The 12604-nt window shown below is 38.8% G+C and overlaps 1 protein-coding gene across 1 annotated transcript; it reads left to right on the top strand.

Moving 5' to 3' along the window:
- Window positions 1-1834: 1834 nt before the first annotated feature.
- Window positions 1835-3264, top strand: LOC116011130 (trans-resveratrol di-O-methyltransferase-like). The gene is made up of 2 exons (XM_031250647.1): window positions 1835-2644; window positions 2746-3264. The coding sequence occupies exons 1-2, from the start codon at window positions 1910-1912 to the stop codon at window positions 3064-3066; spliced, it is 1056 nt and encodes a 351-aa protein (XP_031106507.1). The 5' UTR covers window positions 1835-1909; the 3' UTR covers window positions 3067-3264.
- The last annotated feature ends 9340 nt before the right edge of the window (window positions 3265-12604 follow it).

The raw sequence follows: 12604 nt of genomic DNA, 5'->3' as shown, positions 1-12604 counted from the left end.
TTGACATTTTAAAATATTTTTTAATAATAAACTTTAAAATTAAAAATTAAAAATTAATTAAAAATATAAAAAAATAATATTAAAAATATTAATATTAAAAAATATTTAAAAATATTTTTAAAAAATTAATATTTATAATTTTTTTATTTTTAATGTTTATTAAATAATAAACTTTAAAAATAAAAATTAATTAAAAATATTAAAATATTAATATTAAAAATAATATTTAAAAATTAAAATTTTTTTAATTTTTAATTTTTTACTTTTTTATATTTATTATTAAAAAATTATTTTAAAATGCCACATCACCATCCATGTAAGCAGGCAATCTGATGAAATTGAAGGTAACCTGCTATCAGGTGAAATTGCATGCATTTGGAGTGTTCAGTGGCCTAATTGCACATTTTTTTTCATTTAATGGCTTAATTACACTTTTAGGTTAGGTTCAGTGGCCAATTTGAACCTTATTCTTTTTTTTTTCTTTTTTTTTTTTTTTAAATAAGATCTAGTGCGTTCAATTTTTCAGATATAAGGTTGTTATTAGTTCTTGTAATACCAATTATAGGGTGAGGGTAACGTAACCCGAAATAAAGATCACAGCCATCGATATGCATGGATTAACAACACAAATTAAACCATGATTGAATGTGTCTGTGTGTATACACACGTGTGAATTATTTGACACTAAACATTCAAAAAAAGATTTTGTGGCCTACCGTTAATCCAACAAATTTGGGCAAAAGATACAAGTGGATTTGCCAATTAAGCGATGAACCATACATATATATATATATATATATATATATATATATATATATATATATATATATAAAAGGATTAAAAGCCTTGTTCTAATCTATATATATTCATATTAAATAATAATTAAATAGATAACGTCCTGCACTCAAAATATAGGTAACGTCCTCAATCCATGCCTTGCTGATAAATAAAAACATATGATAGGCTGGGGGTAACGTAACCCAATTCAATAAATGCATAGATTAACAACACAAATTAAACCATGATTGAGTATTTGAGGAGGATTTGTTGACAAAGTTGACATTTAAATAACCTAATAAATTGAAGCGGAAAACTAAGTTATCCCGTAATATTTTTTGGACTACATCACAGTTGTTCAATTTTGGACTACCTTATAAGTTCAATCGTATTTCTTTATTAATATGATTTAAAATATATAAATTTTTATCACCAAAAGTAGTATTTATTTATATTATCATTTATAGACTAAGTATTTAGACTATCATTTTTATAAAATTGCAAACATTTATTTTTGTAACAATTATAATCAACATCTCATATATTATCTTGCATTCATATACTTTAAAGTTCTTATTTAAAAATAAACATTAAGTATAATCCTATTGGCACAATGCGCCTGAAAAAACTAGTATATTGAAAAAACTAGTATATATATATATACGTGTGAATTATTTGACACTCAACATTCAAGAAAAGATTTTGTGGCCACAAAATCTTTTTTGAATGTTTACTATTAAATAATTCACACGTGTATAAATAAATAAATATATTAATAATTAAATAGATAACTTACTCAATCCATGCCTTTTTTTTTATTGTGCGTCGGAGGAATCAAGAGACCTCGAAAGGATTAATAAATTCTTCTCGTGGCAATGTTCCGAGCCATTAAAATAGATAACTTACTGAATCCATGCCTTGCTGATGAATAAAAACATATGATAGGCTGAGGGTAACGTAGCCGAATTCAATAAAGATGAGCCAGAGATATGCTTAGATTTACAAAACCAATTAAACCATGATTGAATGTATGTATATATATATATTTGAGATCGAGAATACAAGGCAAGTACCAAATAAAAGTAGTACGGTATAGCTAAGCTGCGCTAGCTGAAAATAAAATTAAATAGGGATGGCAATGCAGGATGAGAGTGTTCGTGCCGGAACTCACATAAGGAACCACATGCTCAACTTCATAAATTCATTTTCTCTCAAATGTGCTGTTGAGCTAGGCATTCCGGACGTGATTCATAAACATGGTGGACCCATCACGCTTGAAGAACTGGTTGACGCCCTCGCTATCAACAAGGCAAAAGCCGAACACCTTGGTCGCCTCATGAACCTCTTGACTCGTTCTGGCTTCTTTGTTGCCGCCAACGACGGGTATGCCCTCGGGCCTCCGTCGTGTCTTCTCATTAAGGACCATCCCTTTAGTTTGGCACCTTTCGTGGTAGAGGTAACCGGTCCCATATTTGCGGGTCCATGGCACCATGTCAGTGAATGGTTCCACAACGATGATCCGACGGCGTTCCAAACAGCGTACGGGAAAACATTTTGGGACAGCACCAGTCAAGACCCGGAGTTTAACCATAACTTTAACCAAGCCATGGCGCGTAGTTCCTTACATATAATGTCTTTGGTCAAAAAATATTGTAGGGAAGTTTTTGAGGGGCTGGATTCACTAGTAGATGTGGGAGGTGGCACCGGGTTGGTGGCCAGAGCATTTGCCGATGAATTCCCGGATATGAAGTGTACTGTGTTGGATCTTCCGCACGTTGTTGCCGGCTTGGAAGGGACTAAGAACTTGGTCTATGTTGGGGGAAACATGTTCGAGGTCATACCTCCTGCACAAGCAGCTTTTCTTAAGGTACAATTCTACTACACTTTTTTTTTTTTTTAAATGTATATATGCCATAATTCAATTCATTGAATTCTTGTATGATCTGATACTACAACTAATTAATTCAGTCGATAACACACAATTGGAATGACGATGATTGCGTTAAAATATTGAAAAAATGCAAAGAAGCAATTCCCAGTAGGAAAAATGGCGGAAAAGTTATTATCCTTGGTATGATTGTGGGCTCCACCCAAAGCAAAGCTGATGACGACGATGATGATGAGGAGTTAATCCAAACCCAAATTTTCCTTGATCTGCAGATGATGGTTAATTATGATGGACGAGAACGAAAATTAAAAGAATGGGTAAAAATATTCAATGATGCTGGCTTTACCGAGTATAAAACAACTCAATTGGGATTAATGTCTCTTATTCAACTCTTTCCTTGACTCGCAATTGTGCAAGCCATCCCATGCTATATATATAGGGCTTAATGTCTACTGTAGTTGAAGTCTATCCTCAAATAATGATGGTTGGCCTTGTTGCATGTGTGATTTGATAAATTGTGATGAGGGTACACCAATTACATTGTTGAATAAATATTCATTTAATCAAGGTTATTCTATTGGGATATGGGATTTGTTTTATACTTTGTTTATATTTAAGTTTTATTATATTATCTTAGACAAATTGTATCTTGTAACCATTGCTTTGAGTAATAATATCTTCATTGTTTTGACCCAAAAAGAAAAAAAAAAAACAAAAGAAAAAAAAAGAGAGAAAGAAATAAAGAAACAGATATTCATATTATTTTAGAGGTGAAATCATCTAATTTCATGGTCATAGAACACTTGCGGGTACGTGCGCGCGCGCATATATATATATATATATATATATATATATATATATATATATGTGTGTGTGTGTGTGTGTGTGTGTGTGCGCGCGCACACTATCAGCTTGGCTTTAATTGGTGAGTACGTATAAAAAATTGTCATTATATTTTCGCAGGATTAAAATTAAAATTTATGGCATAAATTATGCAATATCAAGTAACTCGGCGCACTAGGCATAGAAAATATTCTAGAAGTTAAGCAAATCTCCAAAGAACTGCGTCGAGAACTATGCAGCGCATGGAAGATGTCTTTAATCATCAAATACCTGGGCAAGAACATTCACGTTAATGTTCTGAATCAACTGCTTCCCGTGATGTGGAACCTACAAGGGAAAATGACCCTAATCGATATCGGTTATGGGTGTTTCGTGGCTCGCCTCGACAACAAGATTGATTACCTTCATGTTCTTCTCGACGGCCCGTGGAAGATCTTTGATAATTATCTTGTCACGCAGCGGTGGGAACCAGGGTTTCGTCCCCGTACGGCTAGATTCTCTAAGATGGCGGTGTGGGTTAGACTTCCCGAGTTACCTATGGAATATTTCCGTGATGACACCATCAGAGCGATTCTGGATTATGTGGGAAAGCCGCTCAAACTATACAGAACAACGGTGGTGGCTACAAAAGGGAGGTTCGCCCGAGCGGCGGTGGAAATCGATCTTAACAAACCGCTCGTCTCGGAGGTGTGGGTTGATAACGAGGTTCAGCTCGTCGAATATGAAGGCCTGCATGTCGTCTGCTTCCACTGCGGCGTCGTCGGCCACCGAGAACAGGCGTGCCCAGAAATTAAGCCGGCGGAGGTTGATGTCCCAATCGTGGACTTGAATGCTAACCCTATCCCGGAAACCACGAATAGCGAGCAAACACAATCACCGATCCCTCCACCTCAGGCTCAGGAGAAACGACGATATGGAACATGGATGTTAGTTACGAAGAAATCAAAGCCGGGAGATACGGTCAAGAACACACGTCAATCCAGAAAAGATCCCAACATCCCTGTGGCCAACCGTGGTAACCAGTATGGTCTACTGGCTGATATTCAGGAAGATGATGAACCGACTAATCACAGACAAAGAACAGACAAGGGCAAATCCAAAACTATGCCACGACAAGCTTCCAAAGGTAAGCATCCCACTCCTCCCGTTCCACTGCAGTCACGAGCTCCTCCCGTTCCACCGCAGTCACGAGCTCCGCACACGGTGGCTACCAGCAACCCCTCGGCGAACACTCACCTTCATGATCAGAACGTTCGGACGCGTGGGGGACGTACCGCCGCAGCTAGAGGACGCGGTAGAGATTCGGGTAGAGGCAACGGAGTGAACCATGGCATCTCTCCTTCGATTTCCCCTATCACTGGTCTGGTGAGTCAGCTACGTTCCCAGAGTATTTTTCAGTTTGGTGGTACGCACACACCGTCTCCTAGTGTGACAGGTATGCCTTCTAATCTTGTTGAAACGGACTCTCCGTCTTGTTCTACGCCTGGAGAGGGCGGTGACCAAACCTCCCCCGGTCCCACAGGTTTGCCATGAAGATCATAACCTGGAACTGTAGGGGCATCGTTAATGGACGTGTCAGGAAGCATGTTAAACAACTCATGATTACGTCTAAAGTGGATGCCTTCTATTTATTAGAAATCAAGTCCGCTAAAGCGGATAAGATGATTGACTTGGCTTATAACTTAGGGTTTAACAACCATTTTCTGGTTAACCCTGTTGGGTTTGCAGGTGGTCTCCTTCTTTTTTGGAAACAGGGTCACATTGACCTGGAGATTATTAGTCACAATTCTCAAGCCATTCATACCAGAGTGAATCGGCCTTCTAAGAATTGTTTCATTACCTTCGCGTACGTTAGACCTAATCCTTTGGCTAAGTGCAAGTTTTGGGATCATTGTAAATCCCTTTCGGGTACCATTCAGATCCCCTGGCTCGTTTTAGGGGATTTTAACGATATTGCAGGTATGGAGGAACAATGGGGGAGCACTAACCCCAACACCAACCATTTCCAACGGTTTTCTGAAGCCTTCGGGGACTGTAATCTCTTGGATCCGGGAGCTTCAGGACCTAAATTCACTTGGCATAGATTGGTGGGGAATAGGGTGATTCAAATGAGGAGGCTAGACAGACTCTTTTGGAACATTGAAGCTCAATTAGCCTTCCCCGAAGCTAAACTGTTGGTCTTACCTCGCCTCTATTCAGACCACAATCCTATCTTGTTTGTGGAAGAAGCGGGCCAACCACCGAACAGGAGTTCGAGACCCATCAGATTTGAAGCAGCTTGACTCAATAGAGATGACTATAATCTCATTTGGAAAGAGGCCGTGAGTAATACCAACCAGTCGTTTACAGACATCATCTCTACGGTGACCCGTAAAAGCCTGCTTTGGAACCGCAACGAGTTTGGTAACATCTTCAAAAGAAAACAGAATTTGATCACAGATATTCAAAACATTCAAAACAGGAGTGACTTCATAGTGTCTCGGGACCTCCAAAAATAGGAAAGGGACCTCATTAATGATCTCAATGAAGTGCTGGACCAAGAGGAGGCGTTTTGGTTTCAGAAATCTAGGATGGATTGGATCAAAGACGGTGATCGCAATACCTGGTTCTACCAGAACGCTGCAGTGATCAGAAGGAATAAGAATAGGATCCGGTTCCTCAAGATTAACGGATCTTGGACGGACAATCACCCTTCCCTAAGCTCTCACATTACAGACTTTTTTACTTCCCTTTTTTGCAGAGTGGAAACAAACGACGCGGCTGTTCTAACCCCAGTGGCAGATGAACACACCATAACGCACACCCAGGCGATGGGTTTGTGCCGCCAGGCACCCCTCGATGAAGTTAGAAAGGCGGTCTTTGGTATGAAGAAATATGGGAGTCCGGGGCCGGATGGGATTCCAGCGATCTTTTACCAACATTTCTGGAGTGAGGTGGGCCAATCGTTGACAAATATGGTCAATCAGGCCCTGGTTAGTGGCATGGTTAATAACTCTCTCCTGACGGCCTTCATCACCCTTATTCCAAAAAAGGAGGTCCCTGAGACTGCAGCTGATTTTAGACCGATTGATGAACATATTTTTACACTTTGATTTAAGTATGTTTTTATAGTATATTTATATTTATTAATTTTTATTTTACTTTATTTTTATATTTTTAGGGTTCTAGAGTTAATTAGTTAGAATAGATATTTTATAATAATTATTGGGCATTAGTAAGGTTGAGATGCTAGTTTTAATTATTGGCCCAAAATAAGTATTATATTTTAATTAGTGTGGGTTGATAAGCCCATAGCATCATAGCCCATATCTTTATTTATTTGTTTAATAAAATTAGCCCACAATATATAATAACCTAAATAACTAAACAAAAGAAAAAGGAATGAATTCAAATATTTTTGTTTGGTTTGCGCAGCTACGTACGTACGAAACCGCAGCGGAAGACTTCTTCGGCAAATGCTTCGTCAAAACAGCAGCAAAGATTTCGATGGCTAAAGCTTGGAGGAGACTGCGTCGGTCAGCAAGGAATGAACGGCAAGGAGTAATTTCACCATTTGGGTCTAATTTTGAGAGGTTCAAATTAATTCTTAGATTAATTATTTTCCTCAATTTAAGAGTTTTTGTTGGATTAATGGTGTATAAATAGTAGTGAGTTCTTGTTGTTGAGGGATCAGACTAGCTGTGCATAATTTTATAGTTTTCTCCAGTTTACAAGTTTTTATTTTTCTGTTGAAATTCTCTGGTTCATGGCCCTGCGAGGCTAATTCTCTAAACTTGGTCAAAAGATTACATGAACCCTGGATCATTCTGTACTGTGAGATTGATTTAGTTCTTAATGTTGAATTCATATTCATTTGAGTAATTGATATTCTCCTGTGCTTTCATTGGTTTTATTTTATATGACTGTTCCAGTTAATTGCTAGGAGGCCTACTAGTTTAATTTCTTGAATAGTTTATTGCTAGATTAGTTAACGGTTCGTTTAATTGGTTTTCTAATCTGTGTAGCAACTGTGATTAATTTTATCACGGCTTAGTGTTAATTTAATCATAGGAAGAATATTAATATGAATTAGACATAACCGCATGTGTTTATGTTATTCAGTTTCGTTGATTTTCTTATTTTAATGCTGCTATCAAATTAAATATAAGTGCTTGTCTTGTGTTATTTGATAGTTAGGGGTAGTTGATACCGCTTGTGTTTGACTACCTATGACTAAGGAAAATCGGGAATTAATCCCACAACGAATGTTCAATTGTTATGAATTAATTGTGAATCTATGATCAGTTACTAAAATCCAGTGGTGAATGTTTTCTTAGACCAAGTATTAAAAGTTCAATTGATTTCTTTCGTAAACTTTGGCTTGATTATCATCTTTTCTGTTCTTATTTATTTATTTATTCATTTACTTATTTTGAATGTTAATTTCATACCGAACCCCCCTCTTTAATTTGAACTCATAAATCAAACTAGTTACTCCTCGTGGGAACGATCCTTACTCTCACTACTACGTTTTTAAGGTTTAATTTGGGAGCCTACGACAGCTCACCACCGATCACCCTGCTGAATGTAGCCTTTAAAGTGATTTCGAAAGTCCTGGTCAATAGACTGCGGCCTATCATGCAGAATTTAATTGGGCCGCACCAGAATAGCTTTCTTCCGGGCCGTTCCACGATGGACAATGTCATCCTTACGCAAGAGGTGGTTCATACCATGTCCTCTAAAAAAGGTAAAAAAGGCTTTATGACTGTCAAAGTGGACCTTCATAAAGCTTACGATAGTGTCTCTTGGTCCTTTATGGAAGACACTTTAGTTAGATTCAGATTTCCGAGAAGTATCATTGATCTTTTACTCTTCTTTCTTCGTGAAAGTGACATTTCCATCCTGTGGAATGGGGGTCGCCTTCCATCTTTTAAGCCGGGTCGTGGCCTCCGCCAAGGGGACCCTCTTGCTCCGTATTTGTTTAATTTGGTGATGGAAAGACTTGCATATGACATCCACAATAAAGTTGCAACAGGTACCTGGAAACCGATCAAAATCTCAAGGGGAGGGATTGGCATTTCTCACCTTTTCTTTGCAGATGATATAATGCTCTTCGGAGAAGCGTCGGAGAAACAGGCCAAGACCATGATTGACTGTCTCAACAACTTTAGTGCAGCTTCGGGTCTCACTGTTAACTTGACAAAATCTACCACCTTCTGTTCCCCTAATCTTAATGCAGGGCTCAGGAATCGTATCAAGGATATTTTAAATATTCCTATTGCAGCTAACATGGGGCACTACCTTGGAATGCCTATCCTTCAAAGGCGTGTTTCTCGCCACACCTTCTCTTATGTGGTGGATAAAATGCGCAAGAAGCTCGCAACCTGGAAAGCCAACGCCCTCTCCATGGCGGGGAGAAGAATTCTCGTGCAGTCCTCGCTAGCGTCGGTCCCAACATATTCCATGCAGTCGCTTGCCTTTCCGGTAAGTACGTGTACTGACATTGATAGAGTTTGCAGGAATTTTTTGTGGGGGCATGATGATATCACAAGGAAGATCCACACGGTCAACTGGTTAGACATCTGCAGACCTCGGGAGGTAGGTGGGCTGGGCCTTAGAAAAGCCCGTGACTTCAACATGGCCTTTCTCACCAAAATGGCGTGGCAGCTGTGGTCTAATCAAGATAAACTCTGGGTACAAGCTATGAAAGACAAATACGTCAAACAAGGTGATTTTCTACAACTCCCGACCTGCTCAAACGCTTCGTGGGGGTGGCGTAGTATCCTAAAAGGTAGAGATATACTCACCAAAGGTTTAAAGTGGCGTGTGAGTGATGGCAAATCTATTAATTTTTGGGGAGATTGGTGGGTGGGTGACCGACCTCTAGCGGAGGCTGTTCCAAATGGTGGTGTCACCATCCCCGCCCACACCTTGGTAGATCGCTTCATCACTCCTGGTAACACTTGGAACATCCAAGCACTAAACGATGTCCTTCCTCCGGTCATTGTGGACGAGATTCGGGCAATTGCTTTACCAACCTCTCACAATCAGGTAGATCAACTGACTTGGCCCCATTCAAATTCTGGTTTAGTTTCGGTTGCTTCGGCTTTCTCCTTTATTTCAGGGAATGACGGAGCGGAGGACCCCTATGCTTGGATTTGGAAGATCACCTGTGTCGAAAGAGTCAAACTGTTCGTTTGGAAAGTGGCGGTTAATGGTCTTCTCACTAATGCTGAACGCCTCCGGCGGGGTCTATCTTCAAATGCTGATTGCCCTAGATGCGGTGCACATGACGAATCTATAGACCATCTCCTCCGCCATTGTGATTTTGCAAAGGAATGTTGGGAGTCGGCGTCAACACCGGCGGGGTTCATGGCAAGCTTCCACCTACCTCTCATAGACTGGATGATGAAGGCCTGCACGACGCAAACGCAAGACGATGGAAGCAGATGGAACACAGTTTTCCCCTATCTCCTATGGAACATGTGGAAAGCTCGCAACAACCTTGTCTTCAATAGTATCAACGGCTCGGCGAATGATATCATTATCAAGGCGAATAGGGAAGCGAAGGAGGCTCACAGAATCCTTCTCAAACACACAGGGCCCTTACATGCACGGCAAACATGGGTCGCTTGGTCACCTCCACAGCTAGACTATGTTAAGATGAACTCAGACGGCGCAAGGAAATCCATTTCAGGTCTAGCCAGTGCCGGTGGTTTATTTCGGGATCATAGAGGGAGGTGGATCGTTGGGTTCACGACAAACATCGGTCGCACCTCTAGCTTTAGAGCAGAACTTTGGGGATTTCGGGAGGGCTTGATCGTTGCCATCCACCGTGGCTTCACTCACCTCATCGCGGAGTCCGACTCAGAGGCCTTGGTGAATGTCATTGTTAACAACTCTGATGACGGTAGCCTGGATTCCACCTTAGTTGCGGACTACAAAGCCCTTACACGCCATTTCCAGGAGTTTAGGCTTAATCACACCCTACGGGAAGGGAACTAGTGCGCCGACTTCCTTGCAAATCTCGGGCAACACTCAGCTTGGGGAACGACTCTGTTAGATCACCCCCCGGACGGACTGACCACGCTTCTGGCTCGGGACGCCCAAGGGGTTGCTTCGTGTAGACGGCATTAGCTTTAAGGGATCTTCGGATCCCTTCCCCCACCAAAAAAATTCATGAGTTTGAATTAAGCAAATATCAAGTATAAATACTATTAAAACAAGGCATTAAAAACATGATAAAATCAATTAAAGAAGGTAAGAACTTGGACACAGCATAATCTTCTAGATGTGAAAGTTTCGTTTTTTTTGGTAAGATTTGTGTGAGACTTTTCAATTACTTTTCGCTGATAATTTGGTCAGAGGAACTGAAATTAAAAAAGTTTAAATAGTTATAAAATCAAATTAACACTTTTTAAACTCGTGAACCCCAATTAACAATACCCAATAGTCATAGGAACTAAAATTAAAAAGATTTGAATAGTTATAAAATCAAATTAACAGTTTTTAAACTCGTGAATCCCAATTAACAATACGAATAGTCATAGGATTTAAAGTGAAATTTTTTCATACATATATTATAAATCATTTATACATTGGACAAACTATTAATATAGTTTATATATATAGTTGATTAGTTGCTACAATGCTATTGTATCCATAGCTAAATTCATAGTCAATTTTGTATTTTCTAGTAGTGGGCGGTACTCTGGTAGCAATTATCGCATTATATATTTTTGAAGAGTAAATACCAATGAAGGTCCTCCGACTTTGATGGCACCGCCACTTTTAGTACTCAACTTTTAAATTATCCACTTTTAGTCCTCCGACTTTGATGGCACTGCCACTTTTAGTCCTCAACTTTTAAATCAACTGCTTTTAGTCCTCTTACTTTTTGTTTCTAGCCACCTATGGTCCTTTCTTTACAATTGGGCATCTAATGTCATTTTCTCAAGGGCAATTCAGTCATTTGATCCAAAATTTAGTGTTAACAAAGGAGAGTGGAGAATAGGATTTCTTCAATTATTCTGATGATGAAACATAATACTTAATACATTAATTATGAAATGACTGAATTGGCCTTGAAAAATGACATTAGATGTCCAATTGTAAAGGAAGGATCATAGGTGGTTAGAAACAAAAAGTAAGAGGACTAAAAGTGGTTGATTTAAAAGTTGAGGACTAAAAGTGACGGTGCCATCAAAGTCGGGGACTTCCAGTGGTATTTACTCTATTTTTGAAATTGCATAGAGCAAGGTAAGCAATCTGTCAAGGATACACTTTAATTAAAAACCTCCGTGATTGAGACTATTTTGTAATCATTAAAACCAGCTTGAAAACAAAGTTTTATCCAATCTTTCTCTGTACTGTTTCTCAGTTGCTCTTTCTATTTGTTATTAGAAGCTGGATTAGTAATCCCGATAACGCATTTAATTTGCTGGATTTCACTTTGACTGTTTCTATTAATCTTTGTTGCACACACCTCAACATGTGATTTAAGGGGCAAATTTTATGTAAGATTGTTGGCTCTGCGTTTAGACTTCATAAAATTCTTTTAATTCCCCAATATAATTAAGATTTCATGTTCAAGCTAGCCTTGGAATGCTAGGTATTGAAAGAGGTGAGGGGAGCAACCTCTCAAAGTGAGGAGCTTATTGTAGGCAGTAAGTAAAGGTTTAGTCTCTGTGTTCAGTTGAGTTATCATCATTTATATCATCGCAAATGCTCTGTTGGGTAAGGGCGTGGGAGCCATTAGGGATGGGGATTCAATCTTTGGGAATAAATGAAGGTATTGAAAGATGTTTTTCAAATGGGTTCATCAATAGCTTAATTTTAAACTAATTACAGTTTAATGTAATTATTAGAATATCGAGTCATGGTTATTTAATTTAACCCAAAAAGAAAAACATCTTGAATCCTTAATATCAAAGCACAGAATTAATGATGTTGACTATTTATTCGACATATTACATACACCGCACCATTAAATTAAAGGTTACATTTACTTCAGGGTAATATATAGGGATAATATTTTACATAGGAAACTGGAAACCAATCCAATTTCACTTCTTCATTGTCTCAAATATGTATAGCCTGTGATGCGGGGGGGGGGGG

The sequence above is a fragment of the Ipomoea triloba genome, chromosome 2, assembly GCF_003576645.1.
Source record: "Ipomoea triloba cultivar NCNSP0323 chromosome 2, ASM357664v1".
Lineage (NCBI taxonomy): Eukaryota > Viridiplantae > Streptophyta > Magnoliopsida > Solanales > Convolvulaceae > Ipomoea > Ipomoea triloba.
The sequence above is the reverse complement of the archived record's forward strand: the minus strand, read 5'-3'. Positions and strand labels throughout refer to the sequence as shown.